This window comes from Procambarus clarkii, chromosome 51 (assembly GCF_040958095.1).
Source record: "Procambarus clarkii isolate CNS0578487 chromosome 51, FALCON_Pclarkii_2.0, whole genome shotgun sequence".
NCBI lineage: Eukaryota > Metazoa > Arthropoda > Malacostraca > Decapoda > Cambaridae > Procambarus > Procambarus clarkii.
In genome coordinates this window covers 16,979,454-16,999,143 of record NC_091200.1, presented here as the reverse complement: position 1 = coordinate 16,999,143, position 19,690 = coordinate 16,979,454, and the positions used below count along the sequence as shown (strand labels likewise).

At 44.1% G+C, this 19,690-nt stretch overlaps 1 protein-coding gene across 5 annotated transcripts in view; it reads right to left on the bottom strand.

Moving 5' to 3' along the window:
* The window catches only part of HPS4 (Hermansky-Pudlak syndrome 4 protein), a 329,942-nt gene that overhangs the window by 131,955 nt on the left and 178,297 nt on the right, over window positions 1-19,690 (bottom strand). Inside the window, exon 1 of one of the 5 annotated variants that reach the window (XM_045768880.2) lies at window positions 7,555-7,639. The exons of 1 other annotated variant lie outside the window; for it this stretch is intronic. Coding sequence is in view for 1 of the 4 variants with exons in the window: in XM_069304047.1 (XP_069160148.1) it covers window positions 7,348-7,349 (2 nt within the window). In the remaining 3 variants the exon portion in view is untranslated. 3 more of the 5 variants (XM_069304046.1, XM_045768879.2, XM_069304047.1) reach the window with 3 other exon arrangements.

The window sequence follows — 19,690 nt, the reverse complement described above, 5'->3', positions numbered from 1 at the left end:
CAGTGTCCGAGCACGGAGCAGTGACGACCGCGCCATCTGTGGGTCAGCTCCCGAAACCCCCTCCAAATGGACGACGCTACCTAGTTAGGACGAGATATACTGGTCACAAGAGCTAGTTTCCCGTCCTGATCAGCTCATAACACAGCCGCTGCTGACCTCTGGTGAGGTGGAGCTTAGACAGCAACGCCATCTATGGAGTGGATAGGTGGGCGTTTGTGTCTAAGCCTGTAAGTGAGGTGCCCTAGAGTGTCCCTATTACTGATGACGTGTCTGATTACAGAGTCGACCTGGGACGGCTGTAATGGAAGTCGGATCAGTCTACCCAAGGCAGCCGTCTTGTCTCCAAGTATTTGCTGCAGCAGCTGTGAGTCACCCCCTGGATGAACACTGAGGTGTTAGCCTGCCTGTGACGTGGCAGCTGAGGGATTGTCGTACCCGGGACTGACTGGTGGAGACGCTTAACCACTGGGGTGTTGTGGCGAGGAAAGTGGTCTGTGGGATCACACGAGGCTCCTGACTAGGGCTCGCTACCCTAGTATCGGTCGTGGAGTGGCCTAACCAGCGTTGCTGATTGGAACCTGCCAGCTACCGGCTGGACTTGTGGTTGATGGCCTCCACGACGGTGCCCCCAGTGGAACTGTGATTTGGCTGGCCTGTGGCCAGGGTAGACTCAAGAGAATCGAAGGATTCGTCGTGAGGCCACAAGAGGACCAAGAGCTTAGCATTGATTGAGCACCGTGAACGTCCAGAGTCTTCAGAGGAAGACTACGTTGTATATTATAGTGTTTATTCCTCCCCCTTGTGATAATCTTTATATTATTTATGGTGATGGTGACAATTATATTATTAAGTTTTTGCCTTTGTCTCCCTTCCCCCTTTAATTTACTTGCGTTACGGATCACATCCCTTGAAAGCCACTACTAGCTTGGGGCCGGATACCCTACCTCTAACAACATCAGAGAAAGAACCCGGTTGCAACCCGAGAGGGCCGTAACAGGTATTTTCCACAAATAATACTACGGTAATGTCCACAAATAATACTACGGTATTGTCCACAAATAATACTACGGTATTGTCCACAAATAATACTACGGTAATGTCCACAAATAATACTACGGTATTGTCCACAAATAATACTACGGTAATGTCCACAAACAATACTACGGTAATGTCCACAAACAATACTACGGTATTGTCCACAAACAATACTACGGTAATGTCCACAAACAATACTACGGTATTGTCCACAAACAATACTACGGTATTGTCCACAAACAATACTACGGTAATGTCCACAAACAATACTACGGTATTGTCCACAAACAATACTACGGTATTGTCCACAAACAATACTACGGTATTGTCCACAAACAATACTACGGTATTGTCCACAAACAATACTACGGTATTGTCCACAAACAATACTACGGTATTGTCCACAAACAATACTACGGTATTGTCCACAAACAATACTACGGTATTGTCCACAAACAATACTACGGTATTGTCCACAAACAATACTCCGGTATTGTCCACAAACAATACTCCGGTATTGTCCACAAAACAATACTCGGTATTGTCCACAAACAATACTACGGTATTGTCCACAAACAATACTACGGTATTGTCCACAAACAATACTACGGTATTGTCCACAAACAATACTACGGTATTGTCCACAAACAATACTACGGTATGTCCACAAACAATACTACGGTATGTCCACAAACAATACTACGGTATTGTCCACAAACAATACTACGGTATTGTCCACAAACAATTACTACGGTATTGTCCACAAACAATACTACGGTATTGTCCACAAACAATACTACGGTATTGTCCACAAACAATACTACGGTATTGTCCACAAACAATACTACGGTATTGTCCACAAACAATACTACGGTATTGTCCCAAACAATACTACGGTATTGTCCACAAACAATACTACGGTATGTCCACAAACAATACTACGGTATTGTCCACAAACAAATACTACGGTATTGTCCACAAACAAATTACTACGGTATTGTCCAACAAACAATACTACGGTATTGTCCACAAACAATTACTACGGTATTGTCCACAAACAATACTACGGTATTGTCCACAAACAATACTACGGTATTGTCCACAAACACTACTACGGTATTGTCCACAAACAATACTACGGTATTGTCCACAAACAATACTACGGTATTGTCCACAAACAATACTACGGTATTGTCCACAAACATACTACGGTATTGTCCACAAACATACTACGGTATTGTCCACAAACAATACTACGGTATTGTCCACAAACAATACTACGGTATTGTCCACAAACAATACTACGGTATTGTCCACAAACAATACTACGGTATTGTCCACAAACAATACTACGGTATTGTCCACAAACAATACTACGGTATTGTCCACAAACAATACTACGGTATTGTCCACAAACAATACTACGGTATTGTCCACAAACAATACTACGGTATTGTCCACAAACAATACTACGGTATTGTCCACAAACAATACTACGGTATTGTCCACAAACAATACTACGGTATTGTCCACAAACAATACTACGGTATTGTCCACAAACAATACTACGGTATTGTCCACAAACAATACTACGGTATTGTCCACAAACAATACTACGGTATTGTCCACAAACAATACTACGGTATTGTCCACAAACAATACTACGGTATTGTCCACAAACAATACTACGGTATTGTCCACAAACAATACTACGGTATTGTCCACAAACAATACTACGGTATTGTCCACAAACAATACTACGGTATTGTCCACAAACAATACTACGGTATTGTCCACAAACAATACTACGGTATTGTCCACAAACAATACTACGGTATTGTCCACAAACAATACTACGGTATTGTCCACAAACAATACTACGGTATTGTCCACAAACAATACTACGGTATTGTCCACAAACAATACTACGGTATTGTCCACAAACAATACTACGGTATTGTCCACAAACAATACTACGGTATTGTCCACAAACAATACTACGGTATTGTCCACAAACAATACTACGGTATTGTCCACAAACAATACTACGGTATTGTCCACAAACAATACTACGGTATTGTCCACAAACAATACTACGGTATTGTCCACAAACAATACTACGGTATTGTCCACAAACAATACTACGGTATTGTCCACAAACAATACTACGGTATTGTCCACAAACAATACTACGGTATTGTCCACAAACAATACTACGGTATTGTCCACAAACAATACTACGGTATTGTCCACAAACAATACTACGGTATTGTCCACAAACAATACTACGGTATTGTCCACAAACAATACTACGGTATTGTCCACAAACAATACTACGGTATTGTCCACAAACAATACTACGGTATTGTCCACAAACAATACTACGGTATTGTCCACAAACAATACTACGGTATTGTCCACAAACAATACTACGGTATTGTCCACAAACAATACTACGGTATTGTCCACAAACAATACTACGGTATTGTCCACAAACAATACTACGGTATTGTCCACAAACAATACTACGGTATTGTCCACAAACAATACTACGGTATTGTCCACAAACAATACTACGGTATTGTCCACAAACAATACTACGGTATTGTCCACAAACAATACTACGGTATTGTCCACAAACAATACTACGGTATTGTCCACAAACAATACTACGGTATTGTCCACAAACAATACTACGGTATTGTCCACAAACAATACTACGGTATTGTCCACAAACAATACTACGGTATTGTCCACAAACAATACTACGGTATTGTCCACAAACAATACTACGGTATTGTCCACAAACAATACTACGGTATTGTCCACAAACAATACTACGGTATTGTCCACAAACAATACTACGGTATTGTCCACAAACAATACTACGGTATTGTCCACAAACAATACTACGGTATTGTCCACAAACAATACTACGGTATTGTCCACAAACAATACTACGGTATTGTCCACAAACAATACTACGGTATTGTCCACAAACAATACTACGGTATTGTCCACAAACAATACTACGGTATTGTCCACAAACAATACTACGGTATTGTCCACAAACAATACTACGGTATTGTCCACAAACAATACTACGGTATTGTCCACAAACAATACTACGGTATTGTCCACAAACAATACTACGGTATTGTCCACAAACAATACTACGGTATTGTCCACAAACAATACTACGGTATTGTCCACAAACAATACTACGGTATTGTCCACAAACAATACTACGGTATTGTCCACAAACAATACTACGGTATTGTCCACAAACAATACTACGGTATTGTCCACAAACAATACTACGGTATTGTCCACAAACAATACTACGGTATTGTCCACAAACAATACTACGGTATTGTCCACAAACAATACTACGGTATTGTCCACAAACAATACTACGGTATTGTCCACAAACAATACTACGGTATTGTCCACAAACAATACTACGGTATTGTCCACAAACAATACTACGGTATTGTCCACAAACAATACTACGGTATTGTCCACAAACAATACTACGGTATTGTCCACAAACAATACTACGGTATTGTCCACAAACAATACTACGGTATTGTCCACAAACAATACTACGGTATTGTCCACAAACAATACTACGGTATTGTCCACAAACAATACTACGGTATTGTCCACAAACAATACTACGGTATTGTCCACAAACAATACTACGGTATTGTCCACAAACAATACTACGGTATTGTCCACAAACAATACTACGGTATTGTCCACAAACAATACTACGGTATTGTCCACAAACAATACTACGGTATTGTCCACAAACAATACTACGGTATTGTCCACAAACAATACTACGGTATTGTCCACAAACAATACTACGGTATTGTCCACAAACAATACTACGGTATTGTCCACAAACAATACTACGGTATTGTCCACAAACAATACTACGGTATTGTCCACAAACAATACTACGGTATTGTCCACAAACAATACTACGGTATTGTCCACAAACAATACTACGGTATTGTCCACAAACAATACTACGGTATTGTCCACAAACAATACTACGGTATTGTCCACAAACAATACTACGGTATTGTCCACAAACAATACTACGGTATTGTCCACAAACAATACTACGGTATTGTCCACAAACAATACTACGGTATTGTCCACAAACAATACTACGGTATTGTCCACAAACAATACTACGGTATTGTCCACAAACAATACTACGGTATTGTCCACAAACAATACTACGGTATTGTCCACAAACAATACTACGGTATTGTCCACAAACAATACTACGGTATTGTCCACAAACAATACTACGGTATTGTCCACAAACAATACTACGGTATTGTCCACAAACAATACTACGGTATTGTCCACAAACAATACTACGGTATTGTCCACAAACAATACTACGGTATTGTCCACAAACAATACTACGGTATTGTCCACAAACAATACTACGGTATTGTCCACAAACAATACTACGGTATTGTCCACAAACAATACTACGGTATTGTCCACAAACAATACTACGGTATTGTCCACAAACAATACTACGGTATTGTCCACAAACAATACTACGGTATTGTCCACAAACAATACTACGGTATTGTCCACAAACAATACTACGGTATTGTCCACAAACAATACTACGGTATTGTCCACAAACAATACTACGGTATTGTCCACAAACAATACTACGGTATTGTCCACAAACAATACTACGGTATTGTCAACAAACAATACTACGGTATTGTCCACAAACAATACTACGGTATTGTCAACAAACAATACTACGGTATTGTCAACAAACAATACTACGGTATTGTCAACAAACAATACTACGGTATTGTCAACAAACAATACTACGGTATTGTCAACAAACAATACTACGGTATTGTCAACAAATAATACTACGGTATTGTCAACAAATATACTTGTCCTTGTGGACAAGGACTTGTCCACAATACTATTTGTCCACAATACTTGTGGACAAATACTTGTCCACAAGTATTATGCTATTGTTCACTGGCCAGCTTACAACTTGCATATAATTTACGGGGTATAATGTACTATTAATTAAACTCTATTATATATAAATATATAATTTTACCCCTGCATGTGGGTAAAATTATTTACTTATATGTAATTTAGTTAAATTAATAATTAATAAATTATACATTGTAGAAACAAAGTATTATAAGTAAATTAACTGTAAACTATAAGTGATAGTAAGGTGTATAATTAATGGGTATAACAGTAATTTGCCTTCATGTAAAATTAGTAAGTTAACAATAAATTATCTGTGAACAAATGATATAATTGTTGAAGTTAAATTAATGACGACCACACCAGGATAACTGAGTTAACAGCGACCTTTAGTAACAAGCCTAGTTAATGTAATGACTGATAACAAGTGGGTTCTGGCGTAGCGCCCCTGGGGGCCCGGCGCCAGGGGCCTAGCGTAAGGGAGGGCCCGGCACCGGGCCTCCCAAGGAATCCCAGCTCTTCCAAGCCATCCCAGCCCGTCCCTGACCTCGACACACCCCAACATGAACGAAGACTGTGGCCACACACCTACCTGCCCGCCCCACCACTGGCTGCCGCGTCCATCCACGTTACAAAGTGAATCATTTCGATCACGGCATAACTCCGAACTAGCGAGGTGGGGCGGTGATGGTTTTATAATGGCGGTGTGGCGCCAAGGTTACCTTCTCGCCACGGCCCCGTGTCTGGCTCGCCACGGCACCGGTTGCGGTAGTCTAGTCACGGGGGGATAACGGAGGAGTCATATGTGCTCCATCCTACATATATTGACATAATACATTAGTCTAATTTTATACTATTTACTTTATGGTCCGGACAAAATAAAGCTGAAAACCAAACTTCAATATTCCTAGGCCTAGTATAGCACACATGTACTATATTAGGCCTCAGCGTGTATTAGGCCTAGGAGGGTTAGGTTTTATTAGCAACATAAATACAAAACATTTTCCGTTTATTTTCTTTTTCAAATTCTACTTTCTATATATATATATTACTTCAATATATATGCGATGGTCCACATAGTTACTATAAGTACTATCTAAACAGGAGGATGGCCTGGAATAAACATATATAGGCCAACACTTTCAGAAAAAATTAGAGTGAATTCTTAGTGGTACAATACACATACATTTATGGTACAATACACCACATACATTTATGGAACAATGCACCACATACATTTATGGTACAATACACCACATACATTTATGGAACAATACACCACATACATTTATGGTACAATACACCACATACATTTATGGTACAATACACCACATACACTGGCAAGGTGTTGTCCTCAGCCACAGTCTTCACCTTCCTTCCCGCTCCAGGTCGCACACATTACGCAAGCTCCCTTCACGGTACTCACAGTAACTTAGCCCAGTCATTTCGTTATGTATTAAACACGCATTTGTGATTCGCATCGATATTCCGTAAATTCACAATCACTACTCAACACACTGAGCGACACGTGTTGATGTGATGGTGTGGCGGGAGCGGTACACCCTAACGTCACGGCGGCCGCCGAGCTACTGACCATTGTCACCATGGCTACCACTCTACCTCCCTGACCATGGCTACCACTCTACCCGCTGACCATGGCTACCACTCTACCCGCTGACCATGGCTACCACTCTACCCGCTGACCATGGCTACCACTCTACCCGCTGACCATGGCTACCACCCTATCTCCTGACCTCTAAACACCAAATTCACAAAACTGGAATAGCTCCAGTGAGCGGGGTGCCTGTGCTTCACTATCTGTCATTAGAGAGTGAACTTTAGCTCTAGGGCCCCACTTCATAGCTATAATACCTGCAGCATAGTTGTGTACGTGCTCGACCCACAACCAAGGGACACAGGCTCAATCCCCAGGCAAGGCAGAATCGGTTGGGCACGTTTCTTTTCATCTAGCAGTAAACAGGTGGTAAGAGAAGGTAGTGGTTGAAATATAAGAGATTCTTATATTTTTTTCAGAAATCTGCACAAGAGATTCGGGGTATAACTGCACTAGATAATAGACAGGTTAAGGAAGGGGTCCAAGAGCTAGAGCCCTGTCCCTGCAGACACTGTAGGTAAGAACAAAGTAGTAAGAATGCACTCCCATGCGCTTCTCACTAAAATACTTAAAGCTTAACTTAGAAGACCTAGAAAAGTCTATGAATACTGCAGACGTTTGTCCCTGAATGACTGGAGGAGAGGGTGGGTGTGTCGCAGGGGTAAGGGCGCACCCTTGAGTGGTTCAGGCTGACATCTTACACTGGTGAGCACGTAAGATGTCACCCTTCTTCTTAACTTACACTGACATCAAATAAGCTTTATGTTTATATGTTTATATATATATATATATTATATATATAATATATATATATAATATATATATATTATATAATATATATATATATTATATATATATAATATATATATAATATATATTAGTATATTTTGGTAGCAGTCTTTCCTGTAGACATATATTATTAAATATGACCGAAAAAGTAAAATTAATAATTCTAACACGAATTTTCTCGATCTTTCTTACATTTCTTTTCACTATTGATGGTAATTCAAAGATCACATCTCCAAAATTCCAAATAAAAATGAATTTTGGAGATTTGATCTTTGAATCACCATCAACAGTGAAAAGAAATGTAAGCAAGATCAAGAAAATTCGTGTTAGAATTATTAATCTTACTTTTTCGGTCATATTTAATAATAATAATATATATATATATATATATATATATATATATATATATATATATATATATATATATATATATATATATATATATATATATATATTATATATAGGAGAAGAAAACATCAAAGTGTTCAGTGAGGATCCACAAGGTCTTCTCTGAGTACTCTTTATTTTCTTCTCCGAGGCTATGGGTCCCTACACTTGCACCAGAGGTGGTACCCCTTTTATTATATTAAAAATATATATATATATATATATAAACCGAAACTGTCCTTCAGCTGCTGCAGACATCGGAGGCATTCGAGCAAAATTCGGTGTCAAGTTTCACTTACGAGATGGGGAATGATGGGAAGCTGCCCTTTTTAGATGTAACAGTCACGGAAAGGACTGGTGGCCTCCACACTACAGTCAACACTAAGGAAACATAGGAATATGCCTTAATGCCAATAGTGACAATGCCAATCACCTCGTGCACAGGCAGGAGGTGATAGGCAGCACCGCTTGCCTGTGCAGCACTGAAGTCAACATAGGTGTTGGCCAAAGTTGAAACGCAAGTGTAGTCCCACACCAACTGTTTACCATTCTTCCAGGGGTTCACTGTGATCCCGTCTGGGCGACCGACAGGCTCATCAGAGTTGCTGGGCATTAGGTAACGGGGCTCTCTCTGCTAGACAACCGGCTGTGGTAAGGCTTCTCTTAATAATGTCATTGACCTCGCCGTGTCTTGCATGCCATCCTCCTGTCCTTTGGCAGAGAAGGCCTTGCCGTCCGTACCTGTCGGCCACTGCCTCGCCGCAAATACACCTGTACTTGTATACAGGTACACCTGTATTCAGTGTGGATTGGGGCAGCGAGGCAGATATCCACATAAATTCGGAGGGTCTGCGGTGTGAGACGAGTGCCAGTTGCTGACACTGGGATTGCTAATAGAAAGTCACCTGTATGGAGAGCTGCTACAGCTTTAAGTCGGGCAGTGTCATGCCCGACACATTATAAATATTATATATATATATATATATATATATATATATATATATATATATATATATATATATATATATATATATATATATATATATATATATATATATATAAACGTTGTTGATGTAGTAAGACAAACAAAGGAATGCAAGTACTGAAGGTGCCCGTCGCCACAGATATAAATTCCACAGCTTCGACAATTCACTTTCACTAACCTAATATATGATATTACCCACTTTCTCTGTGTGGCAGCACGTCCGTGAAGGTGCGCGCACACACACACACACACACACACATATATATATATATCTATAAATATAAATATGTGTAATATACGTAAATAAGTTGATACAGTATATGTAAATGATCTCCCAGAGGGAATAGAACCGTTCCTCTCATTGTTTGCTGATGATGGAAAAATTATGAGGAGGATTAAGACAGAGGAAGACAATATGAGGCTACAAGATGACCTAAACAAACTGAAGGAATGGCCCAACAAATGGCTATTAAAGTTCAACCCAAGTAAATGTAAGGTAATGAATCTAGGGGAAGGAAATAGAAGGCCAGACACAAAATACCGAATTTGAGATGAAATCCTTCATCAAACGGACAAAGAGAAAGATCTATTTTTTTTTTTTTTTTGCAGGGATAACCTGCGCGGTCCCTAAGCCTCCTGCTGGCGCACTAAGTGTTGCTGGTTTCTGTTTTACTTAGGCAGAGTACAGTATGAGTATTTATGACTCGTATGGTCGCATATGTCCCACGTGTTTAACAACTTCTTCTAATCTGTTGAATCCAAGTTGAAATCTTATTGGGTTTGTAACTGTATATGTTACATATGCGACATATATTAGCCAGCCTCGGCATATGCGAGGCTGGCTAACATCAGAACAGCCTTCAGGAACCTGTGTAAGGAATCTTTCAGAACATTGTATACCACATATGTAAGACCAATCCTGGAGTATGCGGCCCCAGCATGGAGCCCGTACATTGTCAAGCACAAGACAAAGCCGGAAAAAGTTCAGAGGTATGACACTAGGCTAGTCCCAGAACTAAGAGGCATGAGTTATGAAGAAAGGCTGCGTGAAATGCACCTCACGTCGCTGGAAGACAGGAGAGCTCGGGGAGACATGATCACTACCTACAAAACTGGATTTACTGGGCGCAATTCCTTAACTGTAGCCTCTGTTTAACGCAACAGTAAAATGTGTACTTGGATGAAAAAACGATTCTTCGCGGCGGGGATCGTATTCCAGGGAACTGCCCGAAACGCTACGCGTACTAGTGGCTGTACAAGAATGTAACAACTCTTGTATATATCTCAAAAAAAAAAAAAAAAAATTCTTCGAGGAATTGATAGGGTTGATAAACTGTTTAACACGGATGGTACGCGAACAAGGGGATACAGGTAAAAACTAAGTATCCAAATGAGCCACAGGGACGTTAGAAAGAACTTTTTCAGTGTCAGAGTAGTTAACAGGTAGAATGCATTAGGCAGTGATGTGGTGGAGGCTGACTCCATACACAGTTTCAATTGTAGATATGATAGAGCCCAGTAGGCTCAGGAACCTGTACACCAGCCGACAGTTGAGAGGCGGGACCAAAGAGCCGAAGCTCAACCCCCGCCAGCACAAGTAGGTAAGCTCACACACACACAGCTGCAAGAGCTGCTCCCGTGATGGCTAAGGTCTCAGTTCCGCCCTTACAGGCCCGGGGCAGCGGCAACCGCTCCTCCTCCAAGCAATCTGATCCTCGTCAGGAGCGCAGACTAGGCAACACCGGACACCCAAGCCGGACCCGCAAGCCGGCTGGCGGCCCTGCCCACAGTTCCCACCACTCCGAGCCCCTCTCACTAACATAAGAACAAAGTGAAGGATCTCCAGACTAATGAGGGAAGGCGCTAAGAATCCTCAGTGATCCCTTAATGCTGGCGGCCGCCCCGGGCTGCAGGGGCCCGCCGCCCCGGACTGGAGGGGCCCGCCGCCCCCGCGCTGCAGGGGACCGCCGCCCCCGGGCTGCAGGGGACCGCCGCCCCCGGGCTGCAGGGGACCGCCGCCCCCGGGCTGTAGCGGCCTGCCGCCCCCGGGCTGCAGGGGCCCGCCCCGCGCCTGCAGCCCGGCACCTCTGCCTCACCTTCATACTTTTATCCTTATATCATTTTCACTGAACTTATTTTCTTTCGTTACGTTAATACGAAGGAAAAAGCTGCGAGTCTCTCCATGGTATCGATAATTTAATGTAAATGTACTTCCTGAATTATTTATTGAGAGACTTTCTTATAACACGAGTGTAAGTGACCCTCTGTCAAGATGTATATCCCTAGTGAGTGACGTGGGGTGTTTATATACCTAATGAGTGACGTGGGGTGTATATACCTGGTGAGTGACGTGGAGTGTATATATACCCGGTGAGTGACGTGGGGAGCACCGTATATACCCGGTGAGTGACGCACAGTAACGCCGCCAACGGATCACTGACCGAGAGAAGCCTAGCAGCACTACCTCAAGGAGTAACTCTATTAGGGAGGGAGGGTGTGGTGACACAGGGAGGGAGGAGGGGGATTAATTCTTTAATATTCCTCCAGAGAGTAGCGTCACTCATCCTGTGAGTGGACACACTGCCATAGTGACAGTATTGGGCAGCGCCACTCATCCTGTGAGTGGACACACCGCCATAGTGACAGTATTGGGCAGCGCCACTCATCCTGTGAGTGGACACACCGCCATAGTAACAGTATTGGGCAGCGCCACTCATCCTGTGAGTCGACACACCGCCATAGTGACAGTATTGGGCAGCGTCACTCATCCTGTGAGTGGACACACCGCCATTGTGACAGTATTGGGCAGCGTCACTCATCCTGTGAGTGGACACACCGCCATAGTGACAGTATTGGGCAGCGTCACTCATCCTGTGAGTGGACACACCGCCATAGTGACAGTATTGGTCAGCGTCCCTCATCCTGTGAGTGGACACACCGCCATAGTGACAGTATTGGGCAGAGTCACTCATCCTGTGAGTGGACACACCGCCATAGTGACAGTATTGGGCAGCGCCACTCATCCTGTGAGTGGACACACTGCCATAGTGACAGTATTGGGCAGCGCCACTCATCCTGTGAGTGGACACACCGCCATAGTGACAGTATTGGGCAGCGCCACTCATCCTGTGAGTGGACACACTACCATAGGTGACAGTATTGGGCAGCGCCACTCATCCTGTGAGTGGACACACCGCCATATTGACAGTATTGGGCAGCACCACTCATCCTGTGAGTGGACACACCGACATAGTGACAGTATTGGGCAGCGCCACTCATCCTGTGAGTGGACACACCACCATAGTGACAGTATTGGGCAGCGCCACTCATCCTGTGAGTGGACACACCGCCATAGTGACAGTATTCGGCAGCGCCACTCATCCTGTGAGTGGACACACCGCCATAGTAACAGTATTGGGCAGCGCCACTCATCCTGTGAGTCGACACACCGCCATAGTGACAGTATTGGGCAGCGTCACTCATCCTGTGAGTGGACACACCGCCATTGTGACAGTATTGGGCAGCGTCACTCATCCTGTGAGTGGACACACCGCCATAGTGACAGTATTGGGCAGCGTCACTCATCCTGTGAGTGGACACACCGCCATAGTGACAGTATTGGTCAGCGTCCCTCATCCTGTGAGTGGACACACCGCCATAGTGACAGTATTGGGCAGAGTCACTCATCCTGTGAGTGGACACACCGCCATAGTGACAGTATTGGGCAGCGCCACTCATCCTGTGAGTGGACACACTGCCATAGTGACAGTATTGGGCAGCGCCACTCATCCTGTGAGTGGACACACCGCCATAGTGACAGTATTGGGCAGCGCCACTCATCCTGTGAGTGGACACACTACCATAGGTGACAGTATTGGGCAGCGCCACTCATCCTGTGAGTGGACACACCGCCATATTGACAGTATTGGGCAGCACCACTCATCCTGTGAGTGGACACACCGCCATAGTGACAGTATTGGGCAGCGCCACTCATTCTGTGAGTGGACACACCGCCATAGTGGCAGTATTGGGCAGCGCCACTCATCCTGTGAGTGGACACACCGCCATAGTGGCAGTATTGGGCAGCGCCACTCATCCTGTGAGTGAACACACCGCCATAGTGACAGTATTGGACAGCGCCACTCATCCTGTGAGTGGACACACCGCCATAGCAGCATGTACAACACTCCCCACAGGAAGAAAACCCGCTGGGTTGTTCATCCTGTGTATGGGGTGTGTGAGTGGGAGGAGATGGGGGGGTCGGAGGACAGGTGTATGGGTGAAGGAAGATAGGTGTAGGTGTATGTGTGAAGGAGGACAGGTGTAGGTGTATGTGTGAAGGAGGACAGGTGTAGGTGTATAGGTGAAAGAGGTACCAATGTTCCTGCACGCCGCCATGCTGGGGGAGAGGAGAGGCTCTCAGCCACCGGTAAAAATGTTTGGGATCAAAGATATCAGCCATATATAACAGAGGGGAAAGACTGGTGTGCGAGCCAGGTAGTCTCTCCCGCGCATATATGAGCTATAATGGTCATATATGGTCATATACGCCAGGGAGGGCATCCAAGCCCCCCGACTCACTGCCCATAAGGGATGAATCACGGCTGCAATCTGGCAGCATGTGACAATCCCGCCAGGGGACGGGAACCCGATAGGAATGCCATGAACGTCCAGTATTCCGAGTCCATTGGCGTTACAAAGGAGACAGTCCCAACCGCTGGGATCATCTCCCAGGCCCTCACACTCTCGCCCAAAACGCAATCGCCCAGTTTTTTTTTCTTGCCACTCCCCGTGTGGGTCTTACTCTGGTCGTCACCACTCTCACGTACGTTGTGGTCGCTGTCTTGTGGGAGGCGGGACAGTCTTTGGTTTACATCATACACAATTAGGACTCAAGTACTCAGGTATATTCATGGGTGCAGGAGTGTGTGTGTGTGTGATGGGGCAGATTGTTCTCTGTCTTACTCTGTTCTTCTGTCTGTATGTTGTGTTAGTTTGAGTTTGTATTCACCTATTTAATGTTTAATGAGCCATTCGCGGTTTCGCCTTAACTCGGCTTGTACTTACACATGCATGGCTTAATCTTTGAGACAAGCATATTTAATGATATTAAATATTTGTGTGTGTGTGTGTGTGTGTGTGTGTGTGTGTGTGTGTGTGTGTGTGTGTTTGTATGTGTGTGTGTGTGAGTATATGTTTGTAAATATGTATGTATGAACAACCCGATAAATAATATGTATGTATGAACAACTCGATAAATAATAACTATAAAATAAAGAGCCTTAAACAGAACAACATGTGTGCAAGCATCAGGGAGTGTGTGTATATATGAATGCTACACAGTATTCATCTATAGACATCCATATATGGTGAAACACATGTGAAGAACCTCTCACACACTCACAGCTCCCTGACAAGAGGGAGCCAGCTTAGCTTAGCTGCCAACACCCACACATCGTGTCAGCAAGGCGGACAGCCCGCCTGCTTTCATACTTCTCACTGTATTTCCCACTTCTATACTTCTCTTCACCTATGCCTCTCCTTCCTCTTTACTTCAAAAAAAGGGAGGGGGGGGGGTGGAGGGTTGCCGTGGCCGGGTACAGCTAGTATATAATATTATTATTTTATATTACAGAAAATTCCTGTTTTGAATGAACAGCATGTTAAAACTGATGACTGCGTCTCTGGGGTCGACCCCTGGATGGAATGGACTTGGTCTGAGGACGGGTTGCTAAATGATTCAGCCACGTACTGCAAATAGCAATAACTGTCAACAGAGCCTAACCTAATGTAGGCCTAACTATTCATCACATTCTAGTACGTATTAATATTAACCTATAACTGAGAAAAACTAATTTTGAATATAAAGTGCGTTAGTACTGATGCCCATTGGGGATGGCCGCCGCCTGGACGAGCCTAGCCCGAGGCAAGGTAATTGAGAGAGAGAGAGTTTAGGAGCGCCATGGAGGGGGGGGCGGAGGGGGGGCGGGGAGGGGGGGCGGGGAGGGGGCGGCACTGACCACCCCCTATATTGTCTACTTAGTGTTGCTGCAGACTCTACATGGTAGACTCATCTACCCACATACAAACATATAACACTAATTGCAAACGACAAAAATATAAGAGGAAATTTATATTTAAGGCCTTAAAATTTATTTTTTAATTTATATTTATATCCCTGAAGAAGGATACGACGCCAGACATCCCGCCAAACACACTCCGAAACTACGACGTTGGTACAACGTTCAAACAAGTTTTAACACCACCTAACCAGTTATAACAACCAATATAGCTAGTTGTAAGAACGTTCTAATACGTCATAAACACGTTAAGCCAAGATGTAACAACTTTATTCAAAGTTGTAAGAAGCGGAAAATAGACACAGTTTCGGTTTGTGTTTCCAGGGATGACCGCCTCAAGGGGGCAGGGAGATGTTGACGAGGGGGAGGAGGGGGAAGAGGGAGGGAGGAGGAAGGAAAGGGGAATAACAAGGAGTGAGGAGGATGACTGAAGGAGGGAACGAAAAGTGCAAATTAATGTAACGTGAGTCGACTGCAACTGTATACTGATTAAGTGCATCAAGTTGAAGGGAACATTTACGAGTGCGTGTGAGAGCATCTGACTTGTGTTCTCACCTAGTTGTGCTTGCGGGGGTTGAGCTCTGCTCTTTCGGCCCGCCTCTCAACTGTCAATCAACTGTTTACTAATTACTTTTTTTCCACACCACATACACACACCCCAGGAAGCAGCCCGTGACAGCTGACTAACTCCCAGGTACGTATTTACTGCTAGGTAACAGGGGCATTCACGGTGAAAGAAACTTTGCCCATTTGTTTCTGCCTGGAGGCAGAATATGTATGTATGTATGTATCTTCCACGCCACGGAATTACGAGTCCTGCGCGCTATCCACCAAGCTACCAGACCCCACAGTGTGTGTGTGTGTGTGTACTCACCTAATTGTGCTTGCGGAGGTTAAGCTTTGGCTCTTTGGTCCCGCCTCTCAACTGTCAATCAACTGGTGTACAGATTCCTGAGCCTACTGGGCTCTATCATATCTACATTTGAAACTGTGTATGGAGTCAGCCTCCACCACATCACTGCCTAATGCATTCCATCTGTTAGCTACTCTGACACTGAAAAAGTTCTTTCTAACATCCTTGTGGCTCATTTGGGTACTCAGTTAACACCTGTGTCCCCTTGTTCGTGTACCACCAGTGTTAAACAGTTTATCCTTGTCTACTCTGTCAATTTCCCTGAGGAATTTGTTGGTAGTGATCACGTCTCCCCTTACCCTTCTGTCTTCCAGTGTCGTGAGGTGCATTTCTCGTAGCCTTTCCTCGTAACTCATGCCTCTTAGTTCTGGGAACTAGTCTAGTAGCATACCTCTGAACTTTTTCCAGCTTCGTCTTGTGCTAGACAGGGTACGGGCTCCATGCTGGGGCCGCATACTCCAGGATTGGTCTTACATATGTGGTATACAAGATTCAGAATGATTCCTTACACAGGTTCCTGAAGGCTGTTCTGATGTTAGCCGGCCTCGCATATGCCGCAGACGTAATTCTTTTAATGTGGGCTTCAGGAGACAGGTTTGGTGAGATATCAATTCCTAGATCTTTCTCTCTGTCCGTTTCATGAAGTACTTCATCTTCTATTCTGTATCCTGTGTCTGGCCTCCTGTTTCCACCGCCTAGTGTCATTACTTTGCATTTACTCGGGTTGAACTTTAGCAGTGTGACGGTAACGCGTTGGTGTTCAGCTGTTTCAAAAGCTAGGGGTATGGCCTCGTCACATATAGAAACAAAAAAGAGAAAATCTGGAACTTCGTCTGTGGTAAGGTAATGGGAAGACACACAAAACACAAGTAAATTTAACAATGAGATTTTAATTACGTTAGAAAAGCAAAACATGAATAAAATGGACATACAAATTGGAACATAAAATCAATCAATCAAAATAATAAGAATAATCAAATGACAAAATGAAAAATTACGTTAAGGCAAGTGAGTAATAACAAGTGAGCAATATACAATCAGATATATAGGTGCAGGAATATTGGCTTTAAGCTGCCACCTCTCTTAGTACACGTAAGCCAGAGCTTAGTCTACCAACGAGACGTGTTAACTTGTTGAAAGCACTGGATATTCTGAGGTCTCTAGGTCGTGGTGGCCCCAGACATCAGGTAGTGTGGTGGTGGAGAAGCAGGTGCGACTGACCACCGGCCAATCAGCGATGAGCAGGCGACGGACAGGTAGTTTGGTGGTTCGAGTGGCGGGGGGAGCAGGTGTTCCTGGTGCTGAATACGTTTGCTCTCTGGAAAACCTTGGTGTTGTATTTGTTGGATATTTCTTCCATATTAGTTGTATAGGGATGTATAGCGACGAACTTAGGAGGGAAGAGCAGGCTCAATCTCTCTGGAAGGAGATTATCGTCACAGCAGCCATTTGTTGGACCAGTCTTTCAGTCTGTCTAGGTCAACTTGCAGCCTCCTACTATCATCCTCTGTTTCAATCCTCCTCATAAATTTTGCATCATTAGCAAACAGTGAGAGAAACGAGTCTATACAGCTGGCTCTTGACACACACTGTACTCCCCATCATAAAGACTATGGCAGCTGGCTCTTGACACACACTGTACTCCCCTTCATAAAGACTATGGCAGCTGGCTCTTGACACACACTGTACTCCCCATCATAAAGACTATGGCAGCTGGCTCTTGACACACACTGTACTCCCCATCATAAAGACTATGGCAGCTGGCTCTTGACACACACTGTACTCCCCATCATAAAGACTATGGCAGCTGGCTCTTGACACACTGTATACAAAAACCTGCTCCGCCGTCTCACCACAACACCAGGCAGCATCCTGCTTCTCCTGAGCTCCTGTTACACCACAGACTACACCACCACCACGACACACCTGTAAGACCACCACACCTGTAGCATCACTACACCTGTAGCACCACCACACCTGGTGAACCAGAGATATATCTTAGTCGTGAAGAACTTGGTGTTGACTGCCGGAGAGTGTGTAAGGAAGTACACTACGGAGAACACATAATAGTTATTGTTCTGCTTATCAACTACCAAGTACGAGAACTACAGTCACCTGGCTGTACCTCTCCCTCATGTGTCTTAGTGTTTCTGTACCATGTAATGTGTAGACTGTATTTCAACTTTCGTACTGAATCTTACCTAAATATCAGCGTGAAATCTTTCAGACAAGGAATAATAGCCCGCGTTACCTCAGAGTTTCCCTGTGGCAACTGTCTCCAAGATGTTGGCTCTATCACAGTCATGTCCTTGTAAATATAATTTGTGTAAATGTTGTAGGGAAGGGAGGACAAGCTGGCGACGGCAGGGGCGGCACGAGGCGTCACTGCGACGCCGCTGACGCGTCAGAGACGCCACCGTCACGTGACCAGCATCAGGATAATGACGGTGTTCTGGCCTCTGAGGAGGGTAACTAAGGCGTCTTCCCTAGCAGCAAACATCGCAGTAAAACAAACAGGTTAGAAGCGAGGCGTCGCCGGCAGGTGGCGGCGGAGGCCACGCCGGCCCCACGGGGCCTCACTACCAAACCTGTTCTCCTAATAAAACGTCGCATTTTGACGTAGATTCTACCGAATTGCAAATACTCTACACATACCCAAAACTGTCGTACTAGAAAACGGTTGCGGCTCCTGAAATTGACATACTGTCCCGTTTTCTGTTCTGGGTCCTCTGGTGGGTTAGCAGGGGACTTTAATACGACAGTTTCTTGTCGTTGGGAAACCTTAAGAGGCCGGGCTGAGCATCCACCGCCCAGCCAAGGTATGACAGGTTCTCTTGGCTTGAAAACCTTCATCACGTAGTTTGATGACAACACATGGATGGGTG